Source organism: Oncorhynchus kisutch, linkage group LG20, assembly GCF_002021735.2.
Source record: "Oncorhynchus kisutch isolate 150728-3 linkage group LG20, Okis_V2, whole genome shotgun sequence".
NCBI classification, from domain to species: domain Eukaryota; kingdom Metazoa; phylum Chordata; class Actinopteri; order Salmoniformes; family Salmonidae; genus Oncorhynchus; species Oncorhynchus kisutch.
Genome location: NC_034193.2, coordinates 38,866,076 through 38,893,954, shown reverse-complemented (window position 1 = coordinate 38,893,954; position 27,879 = coordinate 38,866,076). Strand labels below are relative to the sequence as shown.

Below are 27,879 nucleotides of genomic sequence, written 5' to 3'. Positions count from 1 at the left end.
GACATTAAAATCAGTGTAAAAAACAACTTTATTTCATGAAAATAACACCAAATACACTCTGACCTCGATGCCTGCTTTATATAGCAAGCCCCAGACAGACAGATTCACTGTCTGTAGGAGCTAACCATTTTTGTGAACGGGTTATTGGTCAGAATAATCCGATCGGATTGTGATGTCATGCTGTGGGGGCCAAAAACGACATCCCACCTGAACAGGCAAATTCCAGGAGTAAAAAAATGGAACCTCATACTAAAAGGGAATTATAATTTTCCCAATTTCAGAGTTATTTTGACCTTGGTGGGAAAATATAATTAAATCAAGTTTTGGACTGCACTGCCCCTTTAAAAACCAGTAGCCTTGAGAAGAGATTTGACCTGAATTGATCACTGCAGCATGTCTTGACTGTTCAAGTTACCACTTCACTTGAACTATTGAAGTGCCAAGTTATCCTCAAAATAACCCAAAGTTGGTTGAGTGGGACATAAATGCCTAATTCAAAATGATCTATAGTGCGTAATACAAATGTGATTTCTCCTGATCATTCACAATGTCCTGTTTTTCTGACCTGCATCTTATCAAAATTGACCTATCAAATGAGAAGAAACAAATTGACACCATCCTATATCTGGAAAATCACAGACAGATACACCTGCCACGTTGAAGACCCCATGAAACAATCCTTGATGCATTATACCCTCATTTGTGGTGACCTGTTAGCAAAATATACAAAATTTGATTAAAAGGCATTATAGCGCCCCCCCCCCCAATCAAATCTTTGCTTAGACTACCATTGGTGTAAAACATTACAGGCGTGGGGGGGGTTGTGCATTCTATTGACCCCCAGAGGGGAAGTCAGATGTAGAACTGATGGGCAGCGAGGTTGTCCATAAAGGGGCGGACCAGGTTATCTGTAGAGAAGTAGAAGACCCCCCCCAATCCCCTTCTTGTATATGGCCAGCAGCAGAAGAGTGAGGCAGAGTCCCTGTGAGACACAGAAGGGGTCATTAAAAGAACATTTCAAATCCACAAAATGGGCCACATTTGGTGCTTAAACACAGTTCTTAGGGCAATTTCAGCTTAGCCACCACACTAAATAGGCTAGCAATCAACACCCATTCCAAAGTTTCTGCAGAAACTGCCTTTCTAATTTACCATGGGTCTGCTTACCATGAACATGTTTTTAAATAACCTGCCCAGGGACTGCGGTTGAAAATTAGCCGGCTGGCTAAAACCGGCACTTTTACTGAAATGTTGATTCATGTGCACTGTCCCTGTAAAAATAAAATAAACTCAAACATTAGTTCAGACTTGTAACTGAACAGTTAATCATACATAAATACAATAGGAAAAAACTAAGTTATTCACTATAATTGTAGGCTAACTGTAAACCACCCTGCACAATCAATGAACCAACATCACCTAGACCTATACGTTCACTTCCAGACTCATGGATAGAACGTTTAGAGCGTAGAATAAGGTAACCAGTTCATCCAGTATGCATAATAATACGGTACACATTCAAAGGCGATTACTAGAATTGCAGATTACAGGTTACCAATTATTTCATTAAAAATGAAATGTTTTTCTGTCGTGCATAATATGCGGTAGGCTATGTATTGTATAACAGCACAATAATTTTTCGGGGCTCATATATAGGCCTATGCATAAACTAATATGCTTATGGGTGTTTTGAATTAATCGTCACCTTAGAAAGCGCTGTCCACTTTGAAACAACATCCACAATGACAAGTTTTTTGAACTTCACAGTGAGGTGAGTTTTAAAATCTCAATACTGTTGTGATGATAAGTGTGATTTTGCATTAATGTCAGAGTGGTTAGAGGGACAATAGAGCCCAGAGTATCAGGCCATTAGCAACCTGATGTTCATTAACGAGTTGAATACCACCAATGCATGCCGGGGCGGCAGGGTAGCCTAGTGGTTAGAGCGTTGGACTAGTAACCGGAAGGTTGCAAGTTCAAACCCCCGAGCTGACATGGTACAAATCTGTCGTTCTGCCCCTGAACAGGCAGTTAACCCACTGTTCCTAGGCTGTCATTGAAAATAATAATTTGTTCTTAACATCTTCGATATAGGGGGCGCTCTTTTAATTTTTGGATGAAAAACGTTCCCGTTTTAAACAAGATATTTTGTCACGAAAAGATGCTCGACTATGCATATAATTGACAGCTTTGGAAAGAAGACACTGACGTTTCCAAAACTGCAAAGATATTGTCTGAGTGCCACAGAACTGATGTTACAGAAAAAAAAACAGATAAAAATACAATCAGGAAGTGCTGCATTTTTTAAAACCGCCTCATGGCAATGACTCCTTATATGGCTGTGGAGGAGCTAGGAGTCAGCTTACCTTTTCCACGTTTTCCCCAAGGTGTCTGCAGCATTGTGACGTATTTGTAGGCATATCATTGGAAGATTGACCCTAAGAGACTACATTTCCCAGGTGGTCGCTTGGTGTCCTCCGTTGCAATTATTGCGTAATCTCCAGGTGCAGTACTTTTCCATTTGCTACTGGAGGAGAAACCCAACTGCCACGAAGGATTTATCATTGAATAGATATGTGAAAAACACCTTGAGGATGATTTTAAACAACGTTTGTCGATATTATGGAGTTAATTTGGAAAAAAGTTTGGCGTTGTAGTGAATGAATTTTAGTTTTTTTTTCTTAGCCAAAAGTGATGAACAAAACGGAGCGATTTCTCCTACACAAATAATCTTTTTGGAAAAAAATGAACATTTGCTATCTAAACGGAGAGTCTCCTCATTGAAAACATCTGAAGTTCTTCAAAGGTAAATTATTTTATTTGAATGCTTTTCTTGTTTTTGTGAAAATGTTGCCTGCTGAATGCTAGGCTTAATGCTATACTAGGCTATCAATACTCTTACACAAATGCTTGTGTAGCTTTGGTTGAAAAGCATATTTTGAAAATCTGAGATGACAGTGTTAACAAAAGGCTAAGCTTGTGTTTCAATATATTTATTTCATTTGCGATTTTCATGAATAGGAAACATTGCGTTATACTAATGCGTTATAGTTGAAGTATTTTTCTGTCGATTTCTCAGCCAAGCAGGATGAACAAACGTGACGTTTTTCGCCTACAAAAATATTATTTTTGGAAAAAAGGAACATTTGCTATCTAACTGGGGGTCTACTGAGTGAAAGCATCTGAAGTTCTTCAAAGGTAAATTATTTAATTTGGTTGCTTTTCTTATTTTTGTGAAAATGTTGCCTGCTGCCAGCAGAGCCTAGCATAGCATTATGCCATGCTAAACCTACACAAATGCTTGTCTAGCGTTGGCTGTACCGCATATTTTGAAAATCTGAGATGACAGTGTTGTTAACAAAAGGCTAAGCTTGTGTTTGAATATATTTATTTCATTACATTTGCGATTTTCATGAATAGGAAACGTTGCGTTATGGTAATGGTAATACCATAACGCATTATGGTAATGCGTTATGGTAATGTGGTAGGCTTGATTACCAACAACGACGAGACGGCCTACAGGGAGGTGGTGAGGGCCCTCGGAGTGTGGTGTCAGGAAAATGACCTCACACTCAACGTCAACAAAACTAAGGAGATGATTATGGACTTCAGGAAACAGCAGAGGGAACACCCCCCTATCCACATCGATGGAACAGTAGTGGAGAGGGTAGCAAGTTTTAAGTTCCTCGGCATACACATCACAGACAAACTGAATTGGTCCACTCACACAGACAGCATCGTGAAGAAGGCGCAGCAGCGCCTCTTCAACCTCAGGAGGCTGAAGAAATTCGGCTTGTCACCAAAAGCACTCAAACTTCTACAGATGCACAATCGAGAGCATCCTGGCGGGCTGTATCACCGCCTGGTACGGCAACTGCTCCGCCCTCAACCGTAAGGCTCTCCAGAGGATAGTGAGATCTGCACAACGCATCACCGGGGGCAAACTACCTGCCCTCCAGGACACCTACACCACCCGATGTTACAGGAAGGCCATAAAGATCATCAAGGACATCAACCACCCGAGCCACTGCCTGTTCACCCCGCTATCATCCAGAAGGCGAGGTCAGTACAGGTGCATCAAAGCTGGGACCGAGAGACTGAAAAACAGCTTCTATCTCAAGGCCATCAGACTGTTAAACAGCCACCACTAACATTGAGTGGCTGCTGCCAACACACTGACAATGACACTGACACTGACTCAACTCCAGCCACTTTAATAATGGGAATTGATGGGAAATGAAAATATATCACTAGCCACTTTAAACAATGCTACCTTATATAATGTTACTTACCCTACATTATTCATCTCATATGCATACGTATACACTGTACTCTATATCATCGACTGCATCCTTATGTAATACATGTATCACTAGCCACTTTAACTATGCCACTTTGTTTACATACTCATCTCATATGTATATACTGTACTCGATATCATCTACTGTATCTTGCCTATGCTGCTCTGTACCATCACTCATTCATATATCCTTATGTACATATTCTTTATCCCCTTACACTGTGTATAAGACAGTAGTTTTGGAATTGTTAGTTAGATTACTTGTTGGTTATTACTGCGTTGTCGGAACTAGAAGCACAAGCATTTCGCTACACTCGCATTAACATCTGCTAACCATGTGTATGTGACAAATACAATTTGATTTGATGTGCTTGAGGCTATGATTACGCTCCCGGATACAGGATTGCTTGTCGCTAGAGGTTAACTGACTTGCCTAGTTAAATCAAGGTAAAATAAAATAAATAAAAGGAGATTACTCAATGGTCATGTGGAATTTTGCTGTGGTCATGACTCATGACTGCCGGTATTGGCAGTAATACAGCCACCGGAACAGCCCTAGGTCTGGCTGTAACACTCACTATGAGAATGGACACGAAGCAGACCAGCGTGGTGTTCCAGTCTCCTCCAGTGGCGGCAGCCTTCCCCACCAGCACACTGTAGAAGATGAAGTCCCCCAGTCCCAGCTTGACTTCTCCTGCAGATTATACAACACCACAGCATGTCCATTTAGATTAGTTTCACACCACAAGAAACCACATTTATTACAAAAAATTATAATAAAATGCTATGGGAGATGTTTGTCCACTCCCCAATCAACCCCCAGAACCCTACCCCCTATGCATATTTGGAGATCTGAAAGGATAGGCTAGAAATGCCAAATGGCTACATTTTGATAGGCTTGGTGTAATGTTCACCAACATTGCTTACACTTGTCGTGTCTTTGGCTATGCCGGATTAAGTGATGACATGCTATTCTATAAAATAATTTCTCCGTAATTAATATTACCTGATTGAGCTAATCACGAGAGTCGGGCACCACGAAATAATATTTATAGAGCTGTTATCTTACAAATAAACTCTTAGAGCAAGTAATATTTGACATCAAATGCAGTCAATATTAATCGTCATCTTAATTCAGTCTCATCTGAAAGTTGTAAATTCTTAGTTATCTGCACGAACCCGGGCTAACAAGTTGAATCAGCAATACAAAATACCTAACTAATCCAACAGAATTACACACACACACACATAATTAAATCATAACTTGATTACAAATTACGTCATAAAGGATTACGTCCCTAGCAGCGGAACAGATATGACAGCTTGTTACACAAAAGAAAAGGGGCTGGGTTTGAGTGGAGCGGGAAGACTGAGGAACAAAGGCCGAAGCTGTGCTATCTTAAATACACTATCTTATGCAGTCTAAATTACCGCCCATTTGGAAAAGGAAAATGCAATAAATATTTACTCTGAGCTGCGCTTCGGTAGGTTGGTGGTAGATGGAAGGCCGTGTTGCCGAACCGAGTCCCGTGTCCTTTGAAGAATGTCTCTGCTGGTAAATTGAATACGTTGTAGTAACGTCGCTGTGTGGTAGATGGGATACTCTGTCTGTTCCTTCCTAACCTGCGTTTGCAGCTGCGGTTGCTAACTCAACGGCTAGGAGGTATCACTTCTGTAGTGAATAGGAGTTCAAAGTTCATACCATTCGCAACCAAAGCTCCTGCTGATGTTGGCTTCATTCTGTAGTTATTATCTGAACCATTCTGACATCGGACGGTCGTCCTACATCCTCGGAACAGGAGGTTATATTGTCGTCAAGGGCTTATATAGGAAGGGAGAGGGTGTGTTTGAAAAGTTTTGTAGCCTATGTCCCTTCACAGGGGCGGGCCACTGATTGAGCAGAGCCCTATCTTATGAAAATCCAAATCTCACATTTTAGAAGCTAAAATCACATTTCATCCCATCACGAATAATTTCATATTCAAACATTTAAATTGAACAACAATTCCATGTGAATCCGATAAACTCTACAGTGGAAAGTCTACACATCAGAGTTATGTCATCTTATCATTGATGAGAATATCTCAGATGACAACTGAACTGACATCATATTCATTAAGAAAAATAACAAATAACAAATCATTTGAGCGCAGCAGTAAAATAACAGGAGTGAGGCTTTATACAGGGGATACCGGTACAGAGTCAATGTGCGGGGACACAGGGTAGTCGAGGTAATACAGTGGGGCAAAAAAGTATTTAGTCAGCCACCAATTGTGCAAGTTCTCCCACTTAAAAAGATGAGGCCTGTAATTTTCATCATAGGTACACTTCAACTTTGACAGACAAAATTAGGAGAAAAAAAATCCAGAAAATCACATTGTAGGATTTTTTATGAATTTATTTGCAAATGATGGTGGAAAATAAGTATTTGATCACCTACAAACAAGCAAGATTTCTGGCTCTCACAGACCTGTAACAACTTCTTTAAGAGGCTCCTCTGTCCTCCCCTCGTTACCTGTATTGATGGCACCTGTTTGAACTTGTTATCAGTATAAAAGACACCTGTCCACAGCCTCAAACAGTCACACTCCAAACTCCACTATGGCCAAAACCAAAGAGCTGTCAAAGGACACCAGAAACAAAATTGTAGACCTGCACCAGGCTGGGAAGACTGAATCTGCAATAGGTAAGCAGCTTGGTTTGAAGAAATCAACTGTGGGAGCAATTATTAGGAAATGGAAGACATACAAGACCACTGATAATCTCCCTTGATCTGGGGCTCCATGTAAGATCTCACCCCGTGGGGTCAAAATTATCACAAGAACTGTGAGCAAAAATCCCAGAACCACACGGGGGGACCTAGTGAATGACCTGCAGAGAGCTGGAACCAAAGTAACAAAGCCTACCATCATTAACACACTACGCCGCCAGGGACTCAAATCCTGCAGTGCCAGACGTGTCTCCCTGCTTAAGCCAGTACATGTCCAGGCCCGTCTGAAGTTTGCTAGAGAGCATTTGGATGATCCAGAAGAAGATCGGGAGAATGTCATATGGTCAGATGAAACCAAAATATAACTTTTTGGTAAAAACTCAACTCGTCGTGTTTGGAGGACAAAGAATGCTGAGTTGCATCCAAAGAACACCAGATCTACTGAAGCATGGGGGTGGAAACATCATGCTTTTCGGGGCTGTTTTTCTGCAAATGGACCAAGACGACTGATAAAGGAAAGAATGAATGGGGCCATGTATCGTGAGATTGAGTGAAAACCTCCTTCCATCAGCAAGGGCATTGAAGATGAAACGTGGCTGGGTCTTTCAGCATGACAATGATCCCAAATACACCGTCCGGGCAACGAAGGAGTGGCTTCGTAAGAAGCATTTCAAGGTCCTGGAGTGGCCTAGCCAGTCTCCAGATCTCAACCCCATAGAAACTCTTTGGAGGGAGTTGAAAGTCCGTGTTGCCCAGCAACAGCCCCAAAACATCACTGCTCTAGAGGAGATCTGCATGGAGGAATGGGCCAAAATATCAGCAACAGTGTGTGAAAACCTTGTGAAGACTTACAGAAAACATTTGACCTCTGTCATTGCCAACAAAGGGTATAAAGTATTGAGATAAGTATTTGGTCAATAACAAAAGTTTATTTTCCACCATAATTTGCAAATAAATTCATTAAAAATCCTAGAATGTGATTTTCTGGATTTTTTCCCCTCATTTTGTCTGTCATAGTTGAAGTGTACCTATGATGAAAATTACAGGCCTCTCTCATATTTTTAAGTGGGAGAACTTGCGCAATTGGTGGCTGACTAAATACTTTTTTGCCCCACTGTATGTACATGTAGGTAGAGTTAAAGTGACTATGCATAAATAATAAACAGTAGCAGCAGCAGCATAAAATACGGGGTGGGGAGGGTACAATGCAAATAGTCTGTGTACCCATTTGATTAACTATTCAGGAGTCTTATGGTTTGGGGGTAGAAGCTGTTTAGACGTAGAATTGGCACTCCGGTACCATCTGCCGTGCGGGAGCAGAGTGAACAGTCTATGACCAGGGTGGCCGTCCTCTGACACCGCCTGGTAATGAGGTCCTCGATGGCAGGAAGCTTGGCTCCAGTGATGTGCTGGGCCATACGCACTACCTTCTGTAGTGTCTTGCGGTCAGAGGCTGAGCATTTGCCATACCAGGCAGTGATGCAACCAGTCAGGATGCTCTCGATGGTGCAGCTGTAGAACTGTATTAAAGATCTGAGGACCCATGCCGAAGCTTTTCAGGCTCCTGAGGGGAAATAGGCTTTGTCGTGCCCTCTTCACTACTGTCTTGGTGTGTTCGGACCATGATAGTTTGTTGGTGATGTGGACACCAAAGAACTTAAGGCTCTCAACCTGCTCCACTACAGCCCCGTCGATGAGAACGGGGGCGTGCTCGGTCCTCCTTTTCCTGTAGGCCACAATCATCTCCTTTGTCTTGATCATGTTGAGGGAGAGGTTGTTGTCCTGGCCCCAGACGGCCAGGTCTCTGACCTCCTCCCTATAGGCTCTCTCATCGTGGTCACTGTTGTGACCACTGTTGTCATCGGCAAACTTGATGGTATTGGAGTCGTGCCTGGCCATGCAGTTATGGGTGAAAAGGGAATACAGGAGGGGACTGAGCACGCAACCCTGAGGGGCCCCTGTGTTAAGGATCAGCATGGCGGATGTGTTGTTACCTACCCTTATTCAGACAGGGAGAGGTTGAAAATGCCAGTGAAGACACTGGCCAGTTGGTCAGCGCATGCTCGGAGTACACGTCCTTGTAATCCATGCGGTGAATGTTGACCTGTTTAAAGGTCTTACTCACATCGGCTACGGAGAGCGCGATCACACAGTCGTATGGAACAGCTGATGCTGTCATGCATGCTTCAGTGTTGCTAACCTCGAAGCGAGCATAGAAGTAGTTTAGCACTTCTAGTAGGCTCATGGCTGTGTGTAGTCTAATAGTTTGCAAGCCCTGCCACATCTGACAGGCGTCAGAGCCGGTGTAGTACGATTCAATCTTAGTCCTGTATTAACGCTTTACCTGTTTGATGGTTCGTCAGAGGACATCACAGAATTTCTTATAAACGTCCTGGTTAGAGTCCCACTCCTTGAAAGCGGCAGTTCTACCCTTTAGCTCAGTGTGGATGTGATCTGTAATTCATGGCTTGTGGTACGTACATACGGTCACTATGGAGACGATGTCATCAATGCACTTATTGATGAAGCCAGTGGCTCATGTGGTGTACTGCTCAATGCCATCGGAAGAAACCCGGAACATATTCCAGTCTGTGCTAGCAAAACAGTCCTGTAGCTAAGCATCTGTGTCATCTGACCACTTTTTTATTGACGGAGTCACTGGTGCTTCCTGCTTTAGTTTTAGCTTGTAAGCAGGAATCAGGAAGACAGAATTGTGGTCAGATTTGCCAAATGGAGGGCGAGGGAGAGCTTTGTACGCATCTCTGTTTGTGGAGTAAAGGTGGCCTCGAGTTGTTTTTCCCCTCTGGTTGCACATTTAACATGCTGATAGAAATGAGGTAAAACGGATTTAAGTTTCCCTGCAATAATGTCCCTGGCCACTGACCTGAGCCCTAGGACCGTGCCCCAGGACTACCTTACATGATGACTCCTTGCTGTCAACATTCCACCTGACTGTGCTGCTGCTCCAGTTTCAACTGTTCTGCCTTACTATTATTCGACCATGCTGGTCATTTATGAACATTTGAACATCTTGGCCATGTTCTGTTATAATCTCCACCCGGCACAGCCAGAAGAGGACTGGCCACCCCACATATGCTCTCTCTAATTCTCTTTCTTTCTCTCTCTCTGAGGACCTGAGCCCTAGGACCGTGCCCCAGGACTACCTGACATGATGACTCCTTGCTGTCCCCAGTCCACCTGACTGTGCTGCTGTTCCAGTTTCAACTGACCTGAGCCCTAGGACCATGCCCCAGGACTACCTGACATGATGACTCCTTGCTGTCCCCAGTCCACCTGGCCATGCTGCTGCTCCAGTTTCAACTTCCACCTGACTGTGCTGCTGCTCCAGTTTCAACTGTTCTGCCTTATTATTATTATTCGACCATGCTGGTCATTTATGAACATTTGAACATCTTGGCCATGTTCTGTTATAATCTCCACCCGGCACAGCCAGAAGAGGACTGGCCACCCCACATATGCTCTCTCTAATTCTCTTTCTTTCTCTCTCTCTGAGGACCTGAGCCCTAGGACCGTGCCCCAGGACTACCTGACATGATGACTCCTTGCTGTCCCCAGTCCACCTGACTGTGCTGCTGTTCCAGTTTCAACTGACCTGAGCCCTAGGACCATGCCCCAGGACTACCTGACATGATGACTCCTTGCTGTCCCCAGTCCACCTGGCCATGCTGCTGCTCCAGTTTCAACTTCCACCTGACTGTGCTGCTGCTCCAGTTTCAACTGTTCTGCCTTATTATTATTATTCGACCATGCTGGTCATTTATGAACATTTGAACATCTTGGCCATGTTCTGTTATAATCTCCACCCGGCACAGCCAGAAGAGGACTGGCCACCCCACATAGCCTGGTTCCTCTCTAGGTTTCTTCCTAGGTTTTGGCCTTTCTAGGGAGTTTTTCCTAGCCACCGTGCTTCTACACCTGCATTGCTTGCTGTTTGGGGTTTTAGGCTGGGTTTCTGTACAGCACTTTGAGATATCAGCTGATGTACGAAGGGCTATATAAATACATTTGATTTGATTAGATTAGGAGTGCCGCCTCAATGAGGGTTTTCCGGTTTGCTTAGGGCCGTATACAACTCATTGAGTGCAGTCTTAGTGCCAGCATCGGTTTGTGGTGGTAAATAAATAGCTACAAAGAATATAGAATATAAAACTCTTGGTAAATAGTGTGGTCTACAGTTTATCATAAGATACTCTACCTCAGGCGAGCAGATCCTCGAGACTTCCTTATATTCCGCGCACCAGCTGTTGTTTACAAATATACATAGACCAGAGGCCGCTGTTCTATCCTGCCAAAAAGCTTAAAACCCACCAGCTGTATGTTATTCATACAGCTGGCGGGCAGACACAGCAGAGGTTCAAACTTTAGAACCCAGTTCCTGCATTTGAATATAAAATGAATTTATCAAACAAAACTATGCTACATGTCATCTCTGGGACCCTCAGGATGATAAATCAGAGCAAGATTACTGAATGTAAGTACATTATTTACCTTCAGAGGTTAATGTATCAAACCAGTTGCTGTGATAAGTTGTTGTTGTTGTGCACTCCCCTCAAACAATAGCATGGTATTATTTCACTGTAATAGCTACTGTAAATACACACCCATGAACTTGTTTAACAAGATACACTGTTGCAAAACATTTTACTACGGTGTGCCCCAATGAACAAAACCTTGTACTTACATGAGTGCAGGGAAGGTGGGCTCGTTACGCTCCTGTGCTGTCTCCACAAGCATTCTTAGAGGACCTTTGGGGCACAAGACTGCAAACAAATCTGCAAAAAACAAAGGAAAACAGCATGACACAGGAATTTCTGAGTGAGCCAAAAAGTACTGAACTACTGGAAGAATGATTGCAACATCTATGCATGATGAAATTGCACACTTTTTGATAGGTGGTGCTCAGCTAATAGTCAAGGTCTGTACAGCAGCATGATAACTGGTCTACCATTAACACCTATGCCATTAAATCAAAGGGCACGTCCAGAAACAATCTGTAGCCTCTACCCATCTTGGCTAAGATCTAAAAGGATTAGATAGGTATAGGTATACGTAATAAGAAGGTAGATTCACCTTGCACTGGGATAGGCAAGGTGGATTTGTATTTTTACCCCTTTTTCATGGTATTCCGGACAATGCTAGACAGTAGAAACCAAAAATAATATGTACTCTGAGCCCTCTTACTCACCGTAGACAGAGATGGCTCCCAGAATGACCCAGGCGGACCACTCGGGCAGGTACTTGATGAACACCAGGGCCAAGAGGGCGATGAGGTAGGCCTGCTGCAGCTGCAGGGGCCCCTTCCAGTGTATGCAGATCATTCCCACTGCCTCAAAGTTCCAGGCTACTGTGGGGTAATTCATGGCCATGTTGTAGGTTTTAAATACCTCCCTGGATAGGAAGAGAAAGAAATGTCAAATCAAACTTTAGGTAAAGTGCATTTAAACGTCAAACCGCTTTACAGACAAGGGATGTATCTCAATGGTCCTAGTTGCTTCCTTTCCTATCCTTCATCCATAGTGATTAGAGGACCGATGAATATCCTTCCTTTCATCTGCCTTGTCTGTTAGGATGAGGAATTCACATTAAACTGTTGAGATACTCCCATTCAGTTTGAACTGCGGAATTAGAATGCTGCCTTTGATGTACAGTACTAGTCAAAAGTTTGGACAAACCTAATCATTCAAGGATAATTCTTCATTTGTACTATTTTCTACATTGTAGAATAATAGTGAATACATCAAAAACTATGAAATAACACATTGAATCATGTAGTGATCAAAAAAATTAAAAAGTGTTTAAAACATATATTTTGATTTGTTTAAGTAGCCACCCTTCACACACACACTTGGCATTCTCTCAACCAGCTTCATGAGGAATGCTTTTCCAACAGTCTTAAAGGAGTTCCCACATATGCTGAGCACTTGTTGGCTGCTTTTCCTTCACTCTGCGGTCCAACTCATCCCAAACCATCTCAATTGGGTTGAGGTCAGGTGATTGTGGAGGCGAAGTCATCTGATGCAGCACTCCATCACGCTTCTTCTTGGTCAAATAACCCTTCACAGCCTGGAGGTGTGTTGGGTCATTGTCCTGTTGAAAAACAAATGATAGTCCCACTAAGCACAAACCAGATGGGATGGCATATCACTTCAGAATGCTGTGGTAGCCATGCTGGTTAAGTGAGTCTTGAATTTTAAATAAATCACTAACAGTGTCACCAGAAAAGCACACCTTCCTCCTCCATGCTTCACAGTGCGAACCACACATGCAGAAATCATCCGTTCACCTACTCTGCATCTCACAAAGACACAGCAGTAGGAACAAAACATATCAAATTTGGACTCATCAATCCAAAGTACAGATTTCCACCGGTCTAATGTCCATTGCTGGTGTTTCTTGGCCCAAGCAAATCTCTTCTTATTGGTATCCTTTAGTGGTGGTTTCTTTGCAGAAATGAAGGCCTGAACCACACAGTCTCCTCTGAACAGTTGATGTTGAGATGTGTTTGTTACTTGAACTCTGAAGTATTTATTTGGACTGAAATTTCTGATGGTGGTAACTGTAGTGAACTTATCCTCTGCAGCAGAGGTAACTCTGGGTCTTCCTTTCTTGTGGCGGTCCTCATGAGAGCCAGTTCCATCATAGCGCTTGATGGTTTTTGAAACTACACCTGAAGAAACGTTCAAAGTTCTTGAAATTTTCCTGATTGACGGACCTTCATGTCTAAACCTCTCTGGGATCGTTCGGGACGCTAGGGTCCCACCTCGCCAACAGCCAGTGAAATTGCTGGGCGCCAAACTCAAAAACATAATTTAAATTCCTTAACCATACAAGTATTTTACACCATTTTAAAAGATACACTTCTCGTTAATCCAACCAGTGTCCGATTTCAAAAAGGCTTTTCGGTGAAAGCAGAACATACCATTATGTTAGGTCAGCAACTCACAGAAAGCATTCAGCCATTTTCTAACCAAAGAGGTGTCACAAAAAGCAGAAATATAGATCAAATTATTCACTAACCTTTGACGATCTTCATCAGATGACACTCCCAGGACTCAATGTTACACAATACATGTATATTTTGTTCGATCAAGTTTATATTAATATCCAAAAACCTTGTTCAGAAATGCCTCCAAAACACCCGGAGAAATTGCAGAGAGACACATCAAATAACAGAAATACTCATCATAAACTTTGATGAAAGATACATGTTTTACATAGAATTAAAGATAAACTTGTTCTTAATGCAACCGCTGTGTCAGATTTCAAAAAAGCTTTACGGCAAAAGCACAATATTCAATAATCTGAGAACCGTGTTCAGCCACAAAATCAAGCCATACAGTTAACCGCCAAGTTGTGGAGTCAACAAACGTCATAAATAGCATTATAAATCTTCACTTACCTTTGCTGATCTTCGTCGGAATACACTCCCAGGACTCCCACAACAAATGTTTGTTTTGTTCGATTACGTCCATATTTATGTTCACGCGTTTAGTTTACAATGCCCGAGCGCCAAATCCAGACGAACAAGTCAAGAGTTCCATTACAGTTTGTAGAAACATGTCAAACGATGTTTACAATCAATCCTTAGGGTCTTTTTATAATAAATCTTCAATAATATTCCAACCGGACAATAGCGTATTCATTAGAGGAAAAAGGCACGGCACGCCCGCGCAGTAAACAACTGATTGGCCACAGCCTAGTCCACTTGTTGAAACAGCTCTTATTCGACCCCCTTCCACAATAGAAGCCTCAAAACAACGTTCTAAAGACTGTTGACATCTGCTGGAAACCTTGGGAAGTGCAATCTGGCCCCATAGACATAGCATATTGGCTAGGCAATCACTTAAATGAAACTACAAACCTCAGATTTCCCACTTCCTGGTTGGATTTGTCTCAGATTTTCACCTGCCATATGAGTTCTGTTGTACTCACAGACTTCATTCAAACAGTTTTAGAAACTTCAGAGTGTTTTCTATCCAGTACTACTAATAATATGCATATATTAGCATTCTGTTCTTGCCATAATATAGACTTGGTCTTTTACCAAATAGGGCTATCTTCTGTATACCACCCCTACCTTGTCACAACACAACTGATTGGCTCATATGCATTAAGGAGGAAAGAAATTCCACAACTTTTAACAAGGCACACCTGTTAATTGAAATACAATCCAGGTGACTACCTCATGAAGCTAGTTGAGAGAATGCCAAGAGTGTGCAAAGCTGTCAAGGCAAAAGGTGGCTACTTTGAAGAATATTAAATATATTTTTTATTTGTTTAACACTTTTTTGGTTACTTCATGATTCCATATGTGTTCTTTCATAGTTTTGATGTCTTCACTATTATTCTACAATGTAGAAAAAGAAAAACCATGGAACGAGTAGGTGTCCAAACTTTGGACTGGTACTATAAGTGAGGACAGTGGGGATCTATTTAAGTTAAATCTCTGGCCCAGGGACTAAGGTGATCTTTCAGATCTGTCAGACAGTTCTTTAAATAAGAAAAGCTGAGGGGGGAGAAATTTGAGCCAACAAAGTTAGTTAATACACTAGTGTGGTGGAAATTACTTTAAGGCTTAGAACAAGTGACATCCTTATTCCCTATATATAGTGCACTACCTTTGACCAGAGCCACGAACTAAGCCCATATAAAGAGCCTATATATTATTTGAGACAGCCTTCCTGTCCCGCTCTCTTCTTGAAACAACCACAACAGTCAGGCAACATGATACCATACGACTGACTACAAACAATTGTAATGTAGGGACACTCACCCCAGGTACATGAAGCTGAACCAGAAGAGCAGCATCAGCGAGGACAGGATGAGCCATCCGTGAATGAACTAGGACAAAATTAACCATGACACAGAGCATTAGAATATAGCACTACAAGTTTGGGGCCTGTTCAGGATGTAACATTACAGAACGTTTAGATAGAAATGTACAGTGTAAAACATATGATTACATGTCAGATAGAATACCAGGGAATCGTGTCCACTCTATTCATTCTATTTCTATCTGCAACATTCAGAATGTTTAACATCACTGAATACCCTAAGTCTGTCTCACCTTGTAGCAGCGGTACTTGTAGAGCATGACCACTAACTATTAGTGGGGGAAATGCAGAACTGACCCTGGATCAGCATCAGGGGCAACTTCACTCTAAATCTAATATCATCTACACCTAATCTTTATCTCAGGAGGAGTGGCCAACCATCCTTCTCAGATTACTAGCTAGCTACCCTCCTGCAGGATTTTGCTAGCTAGCTAGCTAGCTAGCTAGCCTTTATCCAGCCCTACTCGAACACACCTTATTCTACAAAATCAGGTTCCAGGTTTCAGGCTGTTATAGTAGTGCTGGAGCAAAAGCCTGCACACCCCGTAGCTCCCCATGTCCTGAGGGAGGGTTGGCCACCCGTAATTTAGCCTTAGTTCCAGCAAGATAGATATGAACTTAGCTTGTACTAAAGTTTTGGAAAAACAGTCAAATATTCAAGTAATAGAGACATTAGTGTCTACTAAATTCTAAGCATGTCAGTGTCAAATCACAGGAAAATATCCCTTAAGGATCTGTCATAAAGATATGCAAGAACCACTTCTTCTCATAATGTCCTGCATAGAAGCAGCTCATCTCATATTGTCACGCAAAGAAGCATCTCTCATATTACGGTGGGTCGTGTTCATTAGGGCACAACAGAAAATATTTGAAACGGAACACAAAAATGAGCATTTCTTATTGGAAAGATCCAGATAGCAGCCCATTCCCACTTCTGTCCGTTTGATGCCTCATGAACATAACCCAAGGTGGGCTGCTAAACGGAAGGAGAAAAAAAACACTTACAGCTACTGTCAGTTCTTCTCAGTGTGGAAGCTGACCGACTTTATGGTGGCTACGACCACCATGCAAAGGGTGACGAGGACAAACAGCATGATGACATGCTTGGCGCCGTACTTAAGAGTGAGCTCCTCGTCTTCTTCCAGGTCTATGTGCTCCTGCTCCGTGGCACTCCTGTTCAGGCTGGGGGGGTTCAGCTGCAGGCTCTGGGGCCATAAGGCGCCGCTGCAAGGTAATGGAGCATTTTCTAGCATTGCTTATCACATGGAAACAGTACATGGTGTGAATAATAGCGTTATTATTGCACTATGAAGAAGTCAATAGAAAATAGCAAGTAGTGGCTGTGATACCCACAGTAATATCTTCATCACAATCACCACTATCTAAGTGCTGCAGACACTTGATTCAAAGGCTCTTTCTCAAGTCATGCTAAACTCCTTGCATCCTCTCCCCGACTTCTCAAAATGCGTTGAGGGTCCAGGGAGCGACCTTGGACCATCTCCTCCAATACATTTGCAAAGGAGGTGAGGAGATTGCGATTCCTTGTATCCTAAAACCAATGAGATGGATCATTTCAATGGGGCTAAGGTGTCCCCGCTGTGGGAAAGGGCACTTGCCCAACAGTGCAGAGGACACCTACCCTGGGCTCCATGTCTGCAGGCTGGGTTTGGTCGGGGTCTTGTTGGTAAAATGGCACAGACGGTATCTCGGATGCCACCTGAGCTGTCCTCTCTTTGTAGGTGTCCCCTTCACTGTCCGAGGTACTCGTGGATAGAATGTTAGCGACGGCAGAGGAGGGCACAGCTGCAAAATTCTACAAATGAGTCAAGACAAAATTCATTGCGACGTTACTGACAAAAAAAACGGAGAAACTGCAACTTTACTGACGCTCAATCATTATAGTCCCGCAGTTTTTTTTTTGACATACTCGATTATCAAGTATGTTGATGTCGAAAAACGTAGCCCAAAACTGCATACATCATTTCAGGATACTCAAACGTGAACTGTTGCTAGCTAAAAGGAGGATTAGCCCGAATGGATTGATTTAGCCACTACAGTCCGGTATTTAGAACAGAATTGTGAGAAGTGCAAGTTAGTTTGCCGGTTAGCTAGCTAGCTAAGAAAAAAGCTGTACGTTTTTAAACGTATCAAAGTACCTCCTTAATCCACAATTTGACATCAACAAGCCCAAGGAAACCGCGCCCGTTCTTTGATGAAAGAAAGCGCTTCTGCAATTGCTCTTATCTCCGACGACAAGCTGAATGGCAACAAGGAAGTCCTCAGCTGATAAAAATATACATTAAAAATATGTTTATGAAATTAGCAAACACAACCCCCTCATCTTACAGTGCCAACATAAATTCTACACACCCTTTCAAATGTTTTATTGCCTTATAGCCTGGAATTAAAATGCATTAAGATACACCCCCCTACAAATCAATCCCTAAACTTTAGACCTCAGTTGAATCTGGTAATTAATTACGTGGTGTTACCTTGGATTGAAAACTGTCATGGTCAAAACGGATAGATTCAATGGTTGTAAAGATGGGGAGTGGTCTGTCCATAGTAAAGAGATGCTCTGCTTTCTTTGACACCACACTAAAAAAAGCAACTCCTGCAGGATCTAGTTTTGTTGATTATCTTGATTATTGTCCAGTCATGTGGTCAAGTGCTGCAAAGAAAGACCTAGTTAAGCTGCAGCTGGCCCAGAACATAGCGGCACATCTTGCTTTTCATTGTAATCAGGGCTAATATAAATACTATGCATCACCTATTTTTATAAGAAACATTAATGTGCTGAAAATTTCGAATTGTTTACATAGTCACAAGACATGCCACCGGGGGTCTTTTCACAGTCCCCAAATCCAGAACAAATTCAAGAAAGTGTACAGTATTATATAGAGACATTATTGCATGGAACTCCCTTCCATCTCATATTGCCCAAATGAACAGCAAACCTGGTTAAAAAATAATAATAAAGCAACACCTTACAGCACAAGGCCTCTACCCTATTTGACCTAGATATTTTGTTTGTATGTAATGATATGTAGGCCGTTATTTTATTTACAGTTGAAGTCGGAAGTTTACATACACCTTAGCCAAATACATTTAAACTCAGATTTTCACAATTCCTGACATTTAATCCTTGTAAAAATTCCCTGTCTTAGATCAGTTAGGATCACCACTTTATTTTAAGAATGTGACATGTCAGAATAATAGTAGAGAGAACAATTTATTTCAGCTTTTATTTCTTTCATCACATTCCCAGTGGGTCAGAAGTTTACATACACTCAATTAGTACTTGTTAGCACTGCCTATACATTTTTTTTAAACTTGGGTCAAACATTTTGGGTAGCCTTCCACAAGCTTCCCGCAATAAGTTGGGTGAATTTTGGCCCATTCCTCCTGACAGAGCTGGTGTAACTGAGTCAGGTTTGTAGGCCTCCTTGCTCGCACACTTTTTCAGTTCTGCCCACAAATTTTCTATGGGATTGAGGTCAGGGCTTTGTGAGGGCCACTCCAATACCTTGACTTTGTTGTCCTTAAGCCATTTTGCTACAACTTTGGAAGTATGCTTGGGGTCATTGTCCATTTGGAAGACCCATTTGCGACCAAGCTTTAACTTCCTGACTGATGTGTTGAGATGTTGCTTCAATATATACACATAATTTTCTTTCCTCATGATGCCCTCTATTTTGTGAAGTGCACCAGTCCCTCCTGCAATAAAGCACCCCCACAACATGATACTGCCACCCCCGTGCTTCATGGTTGGGATGGTGTTCTTTGGCTTGCAAGCCTCCCCCTTTTTCCTCCAAACACAACGATGGTCATTATGGCCAAATAGTTATATTTTTGCTTCATCAGACCAGAGGACATTTCTCCAGTGTGCAGTTGCAAACTGTAGTCTGGCTTTTTTATGGCGGTTTTTGAGCAGTGGCATCTTCCTTGCTGAGTGGCCTTTCAGGTTAAGTCGATATAGGACTTCTTTTACTGTGGATATAGATACTTTTGGACCTGTTTCCTCCATCATCTTCACAGGGTCCTTTGCTGTTGTTCTGGGATTGATTTTCACTTTTCGCACCAAAGTACGTTCATCTCTAGGAGACAGAACGCGTCTCCTTCCTGAGCGGTATGACGGCTGCATGGTCCCATGGTGATTATACTTGCGTATTATTGTTTGTACAGATGAACGTGGCACATTCAGGCATTTGGAAATTGCTCCCAAGGATGAACCAGACTTGTGGAGGTCTACATTTTTTTCTGGGGTCTTGGCTGATTTCTTTTGATTTTCCGATGATTTCAAGCAAAGAGGCACTGAGTTTGAAGGTAGGCCATGAAATACATTCACAGGTACACCTCCAATTGACTCAAATTATGTCACTTAGCCTATCAGAAGCTTCTAACGCCATGACATCATTTTCTGGAATTTTCCAAGCTGTTTAAAGGCACAGTCAACTTAGTGTATGTAAACTTCTGACCCACTGGAATTGTGATACAGTGAATTATAAGTGAAAGAATCTGTCTGTAAACAATTGTTGGAAAAATTACTTGTGTCATGCACAAACTAGTTGCCCTAACCGACTTGCCAAAACTATAGTTCGTTAACATGAAATTTGTGGAGTGGTTGAAAAAAAAGTTTTAATGTGTCCAACCTAAGTGTATGTAAACTTCAGACTTCAACTGTATGTAGTTCTGTCCTTGAGCTGTTATTGTCTATTAATATTCTGTATTACGCAGTGGTGGAAAACGTACCCAATTGTCATACGTGAGTAAACGTAAAGATATCTTAATAGAAAACTACTCAAGGAAAAGTGAGTCACCCAGTAAAATACTACCTGAGTAAAAGTCTAAAACTATTTTGTATCAAAAGTAAATGTAATTACAAAAAATGTACATAAATATCAAAAGTAAAAGTATGAATAATTTCTAATTACCTATATTGAGCAAACCAGTAGGCACAATTGTTTTTTTTACATTTACGGATAGCCAGGGGCACACTCCAAAACTCAGACATAATTTACCAACAAAGAATTTGTGTTTCGTGAGCCCGCCAGATCAGAGGCAGTAGGGATGACCAGGGATGTCTTCTTGATAAGTGTATGAATTGGACCATGTTCTGTCCTGTTAAGCATTCAAAATGTAACGAGTACTTTTGGCTGTCAGGGGAAATGTATTGAGTAAAAAGTACATAATTTTCATTAGGAATGTAGTGAAGCAAAAGTAAAAGTTGTCAAAAATATTAATAGTAAAGTACAGATACCCCAAAATTAAGTAGTATTTTAAAGTATTTTTACTTAAGTACTTTACACCACTGGTATTATGTCATGTTTCGTGTTTTGAATTGACACCAGGAAGAGTAGCAGCTGCTTTCGCAATAGCTAATGGGGATCCTAATAAACAGTGGTGTAAAGTACTTAAGTAAAAATACTTTAAAATACTACTTAAGTCGTTTTTGGAGTATCTGTACTTTACATCTTTGACATTTTTTACTTTTACTTCACTACATTCCTACAGAAAATAATGTACCTTTTACTCCAATTCACACACTTATCAAGAGAACATCCCTGGTCATCTCTACGGTCTCTGATCTTGCAGAATCACTAAACACAAATGCTTCATTTGGAGTGTGCCCCTGGCTATCCATAAATAAAAAAACAAGAAAATGGTGCAGTTTGGATTGCTTAATATAAGGAATTTGAAATCATTTATACTTTTACTTTTGATACTGAAGTATATTTAAAACAAAATACTTTAAGGCTTTTACTCAAGTAGTATTTTACTGGTAACTGACTTTTACTTGAGAAATTTTCTATTAATGTATCTTAACTTTTACTCAAGTATGACAACTGCATACTTCTCCCACCACAGCTAATAAAATACCAAACACTCAAATTTTCCCTATACCCATCACGAGGTTGCTACAACCAAGCCTACGAATTAAATGTAGTAATCAAGGTGACAGACAGTGACACAATCAATATCGCTTTGCACACTCTTGCCTATTAAGATATCTTTACGTTTACTCACGTATGACAATTGGGTACGTTTTCCACCTCTGCGTAATACAGAATATTAATAGACAATAACAGCTCAAGGACAGAACTACATACAGTTGAAGTCTGAAGTTTAGCTGATCTAGGGAATAATCATCAACACAAATCAAATGTTATTTGTCACAACAGGTGTAGACTTGACTGTGAAATGCTTACTTACAAACCCTTACCCAACAATGCAGTTCAAGAAATAGTTAAGAAAATCGTTTCTAAATAAACTAAAGTAAAAATACTTAAATAGAAATAAAAAGTAACATAATAAAAACAATGAGGCTATATACAAGGGGAACTGGTACTGACTCAGCGTGCGGGGGTACAGGTTAGTTGAGTTATTTTGTATATGTAGGTAGGGGTAAAGTGACAATGCATAGATAATAAACAGCGAGTAGCAGCAGTGTAAAAACAAAGGGGGGGTCGTCAATGTAGTTAGTCCGGGTGGCCATTTGATTAATTGTTCAGCAGTCTTATGGCTTGGGGGTAGAAGCTGTTAAGGAGCCTTTTGGTCCTAGACTTGGCGCTCCGGTACCGCTTGCCGTGCAGGAGCAGGAAGAACAGTCTATGACTTGGGTGACTGGAGTCTTTGAAAACATTTTGGCCTTCCTCTAACACCGCCTAGTATATACAGTGGGGAGAACAAGTATTTGATACACTGCCAATTTTGCAGGTTTTCCTACTTACAACGCTTGTAGAGGTCTGGAAATCCAGAAAATCACATTATATGATTTTTAAGTAATTAATTAGCATTTTATTGCATGACATAATTATTTGATACATCAGAAAAGCAGAACTTAATATTTGGTACAGAAACCTTTGTTTGCAATTACAGAGATCATACGTTTCCTGTAGTTCTTGACCAGGTTTGCACACACTGCAGCAGGGATTTTGGCCCACTACTCCATACAGACCTTCTCCAGATCCTTCAGGTTTCGGGGCTGTCGCTGGGCAATACGGACTTTCAGCTCCCTCCAAAGATTTTCTATTGGGTTCAGGTCTGGAGACTGGCTAGGCCACTCCAGGACCTTGAGATTTTTCTTACGGAGCCACTCCTTAGTTGCCCTGTCTGTGTGTTTCAGGTCATTGTCATGCTGGAAGACCCAGCCACGACCCATCTTCAATGCTCTTACTGAGGGAAGGAGGTTGTTGGCCAAGATCTCGCGATACATGGCCCCATCCATCCTCCCCTCAATACGGTGCAGTCGTCCTGTCCCCTTTGCAGAAAAGCATCCCCAAAGAATGATGTTTCCACCTCCATGCTTCACGGTTGGGATCGTGTTCTTGGGGTTGTACTCATCCTTCTTCTTCCCCCAAACACGGCGAGTGGAGTTTAAACCAAAAAGCTCTGTTTTTGTCTCATCAGACCACATGGCCAACTCCCATTCCTCCTCTGGATCATCCAGATGGTCACTGGCAAACTTCAGACGGGCCTGGACATGCGCTGGCTTGAGCAGGGGGACCTTGCATGCGCTGCAGGATTTTAATCCATGACGGCGTAGTGTGTTACTAATGGTTTTCTTTGAGACTGTGGTCCCAGCTCTCTTCAGGTCATTGACCAGGTCCTGCCGTGTAGTTCTGGGCTGATCCCTCACCTTCCTCATGATCATTGATGCCCCACGAGGTGAGATCTTGCATGGAGCCCCAGACCGAGGGTGATTGAGCATCATCTTGAACTTCTTCCATTTTCTAATAATTGCGCCAACAGTCGTTGCCTTCTCACCAAGCTGCTTGCCTATTGTCCTGTAGCCCATCCCAGCCTTGTGCAGGTCTACAATTTTATCCCTGATGTCCTTAGACAGCTCTTTCGCCATTGTGGAGAGGTTGGAGTCTGTTTGATTGAGTGTGTGGACAGGTGCAGTTAATACAGGTAATGAGTGGAGAATAGGTGGGCTTCTTAAAGAAAAACTAACAGGTCTGTGAGAGCCGTAATTCTTACTGGTTGGTAGGTGATCAAATAATGATGTCATGCAATAAAATGCAAATTAATTACTTAAAAATCATACAATGTGATTTTCTGGATTTTTGTTTTAGATTCCGTCTCACAGTTGAAGTGTACCTATGATAAAAATTACAGACCTCGACATGCTTTGTAAGTAGGAAAACCTGCAAAATCGGCAGTGTATCAAATACTTGTTCTCCCCACTGTAAGTCCTGGATGGTAAGATGATTGGCCCCAGTGATGTACTGGGTCGTACGCACTACCCACTGTAGCGCCTTATGGTCAGATTCCGAGCAGTTGCCATACCAGGCGGTGATGCAACCATGCTCTCGATGGTGCAGCTGTATAACTTTTTGAGGATCTGGGGACCCATGCCAAATATTTTCAGTCTCCTGAGGGGGAAAAGGTTGTGCCCTCTTCACGACTGTCTTGGTTTGTTTGGACCATTGATAGTATGTTGGTAATCTGGACACCATGGAACTTGAAACTCTCGACCTGCTCCACTACAGCCGTGTCGATGTTAATGTGGGCCTGTTCGGCCTGCCTTTTAATGTAGTCCATGATCAGCTTCTTTGTCTTGCTCAGATTTAGGGAGAGGATGTTGTCCTGGCACCACACTGCCAGGTCTCTGACCTCTTCCCTATAGGCTATCTCATCGTTGTCGGTGATCAGGCCTACCACTGCTGTGTTGTCAGCAAACTTAATGATGGTGTTGGAGTTGTGTTGTTGCCACGCAGTCGTGGGTGAACAGGGAGTACAGGAGAGGACTAAGCACTACCCTGAGGGGCCCCAGTTGCACAGGGCAGGGTCGAGACCCAGGGTCTCGAGCTTGATGACGAGTTTGGAGGGTACTATGGTGTTAAATGCTGAGCTGTATTCGATGAACAGCATTCTTACATAGGTATTCCTCTTGTCCAGATGGGTTAGGGCAATGTGCAGTGTGGTTGAGATTGCATCGTCTGTGGACCTATTTGGGCGGTAAGCAAATTGGAGTGGGTCAAGGGTGTCAGGTAGGGTGGAGGTGATATGGTCCTTGACTAGTCTCTCAAAGCACTTCATGATGACGGAAGTGAGGGCTACGGGGCGGTAGTCGTTTAGCTCAGTTACCTTAGCTTTCTTGGGAACAGGGACAATGGTGGCCCTCTTGAAGCATGTGGGAACAGCAGACTGGTATAGGGATTGATTGAATATGTCCGTAAACACACCGGCCAGCTGGTCTGCGCATGCTCTGAGGTCGCGGCTTGGGATGCCGTCTGGGCCTGCAGCCTTGCGAGGGTTAACACGTTTAAATGTCTTACTCACCTCGGCTGCAGTGAAGGAGAGTCCGCATGTCCTCAAAGCGGGCAAAGAGTCCTCAAAGCGGGCAAAAAAGTTATTTAGTCTGCCTGGGAGCAAGACATCCTGGTCCGTGACTGGGCTGGATTTCTTCTTGTAGTCCGTGATTGACTGTAGACCCTGCCACATGCCTCTTGTGTCTGAGCCGTTGAATTGAGATTCTACTTTGTCTCTGTACTGACGCTTAGCTTGTTTGATAGCCTTGCGGAGGGAATAGCTGCACTGTTTGTATTCGGTCATGTTACCAGTCACCTTGCCCTGATTAAAAGCAGTAGTTCGCGCTTTCAGTTTCACGCGAATGCTGCCATCAATCCACGGTTTCTGGTTAGGGAATGTTTTAATCGTTGCTATGGGAACGACATCTTCAACGCACGTTCTAATGAACTCGCACACCGAATCAGCGTATTCGTCAATATTGTTATCTGACGCAATACGAAACATATCCCAGTCCACGTGATGGAAGCAGTCTTGGAGTGTGGAGTCAGCTTGGTCGGACCAGCGTTGGACAGACCTCAGCGTGGGAGCCTCTTGTTTTAGTTTCTGTCTGTAGGCAGGGATCAACAAAATGGAGTCGTGGTCAGCTTTTCCGAAAGGAGGGCGGGGCAGGGCCTTATATGCGTCGCGGAAGTTAGAGTAACAATGATCCAAGGTTTTTCCACCCCTGGTTGCGCAATCGATATGCTGATAAAATTTAGGGAGTCTTGTTTTCAGATTAGCCTTGTTAAAATCCCCAGCTACAATGAATGCAGCCTCCGGATAAATGGATTCCAGTTTGCAAAGAGTCAAATAAAGTTCGTTCAGAGCCATCGATGTGTCTGCTTGGGGGGGGATATATATGGCTGTGATTATAATCGAAGAGAATTCTCTTGGTAGATAATGCGGTCTACATTTGATTGTGAGGAATTCTAAAATCAGGTGAACAGAAGGATTTGAGTTCCTGTATGTTTCTTTCATCACACCATGTCTCGTTAGCCATAAGGCATACGCCCCCGCCCCTCTTCTTACCAGAAAGATGTTTGTTTCTGTTGGCGTGATGCGTGGAGAAACCCGCTGGCTGCACCGCCTCCGATAGCGTCTCTCCAGTGAGCCATGTTTCCGTGAAGCAAAGAACGTTACAGTCTCTGATGTCCCTCTGGAATGCTACCCTTGCTCGGATTTCATCAACCTTGTTGTCAAGAGACTAGACATTGGCGAGAAGAATGCTAGGGAGTGGTGCACGATGTGCCCGTCTCCGGAGTCTGACCAGAAGACCGCCTTGTTTCCCTCTTTTTCGGAGTCGTTTTTTTGGGTCGCTGCATGGGATCCATTCCGTTGTCCTGTTTGAGAGGCAGAACACAGGATCCGCATTGCGAAAAACATATTCTTGGTCGTACTGATGGTGAGTTGACGCTGATCTTATATTCAGTAGTTCTTCTCGACTGTATGTAATGAAACCTAGGATGACCTGGGGTACTAATGTAAGAAATAACACGTAAAAAAACATAGTTTCCTAGGAACGTGAAGTGAGGCGGCCATCTCTGTCGGCGCCGGAAGTAGTGGTTTCTGGTTGGGGAATGTTTTAATAGACGCTGTGGGTACAACATCACTGATGTACTTGCTAATAAACTCGCTCACCGAATCAACGTATTCATCAATGTTATTGTCTGACGCTATGCGGAACATATCCCAGTCCACGTGATCGAAGCAATCTTGAAGCGTGGAATCCGATTTTTCGGACCAGCGTTGAACAGATCTGAGGACGGGCGCTTCCTGTTTTAGTTTCTGTCTATAGGCTGGGAGCAACAAAATGGAGTCGTGGTTAGATTCTCCGAAAGGAGGGCAGGGGAGGGCTTTATATGCGTCATGGAAGTTAGAATAACAATGTTCCAGGGTTTTGCCAGCCTGGATCGCGCATTCAATATGCTGAAGTTTTTTTAGGGAGCCTTGTTTTCAGATTAGCCTTGTTAAATCCCCAGCTACAATAAATGCAGCCTCAGAATATGTGGTTTCCAGTTTAGATAGAGTCAAATGAAGTTCTTTCAGGGCCGTCGATGTGTCTGATTGGGGCGGGATATACACGACTGTGATTATGATCGAAGGGAATTCTCTTGGTAGATAATGCGGTCGGCATAAGGAATTCTAGGTCAGGTGAACAAAAGGACTTAAGTTCCTGTATGTTGTTATGATCACACCACATCTCGTTAATCATAAGGCTTACACCCCCGCCCATCTTCTTACCAGATAGATGTTTGTTTCTGTCGACGCGATGCGTGAAGAAGCCGGGTGGCTGTACCGACTCTGATGACGTATCCCAAGTGAGCCATGTTTCCGTGAAACAAAGAATGTTACAATCTCTGATGTCTCTCTGGAAGGTAACCCTTGCTCGGATTTCGTATACCTTGTCAAGAGACTGGACATTGGCGAGTAGTATATTCGGGAGCGGTGCACGATGTGCCCGTCTATGGAGCCTGGCCAGAAGACCGCTCCGTCTGCCCCTTCTGCGGCGCCGTTGTTTTGGGTTGCCGGTTGGGATCCGATCCATTTTCCCTAGGGTGGTGGACCAAATAGAGGATCCTCTTCGGGAAAGTCGTATTCCTGGTCGTAATGTTGGTGAGTTGACGTTGCTCTTATATCCAATAGTTCCTCCCGAATGTATGTAATAAAACCTAATATTTCCTGGGGTAACAATGTAAGACATAACACATAAAAAAAAC

General features: G+C 42.7%; 1 protein-coding gene across 1 annotated transcript; it reads right to left on the bottom strand.

Annotated features, from left to right (window-relative positions):
• Positions 1-10: 10 nt before the first annotated feature.
• Positions 11-27,489, bottom strand: LOC109865262 (presenilin-1-like). Its single transcript, XM_031799114.1, is given in 13 exon segments — positions 11-934; positions 936-982; positions 4,879-4,994; positions 5,595-5,598; positions 11,340-11,406; positions 11,713-11,803; positions 12,217-12,419; positions 15,805-15,872; positions 16,099-16,134; positions 16,882-17,055; positions 17,057-17,089; positions 17,505-17,678; positions 27,463-27,489. Coding segments are annotated over 13 exon segments (1,122 nt in total). The 3' UTR covers positions 11-852.
• Between the last annotated feature and the right edge of the window lie 390 nt (positions 27,490-27,879).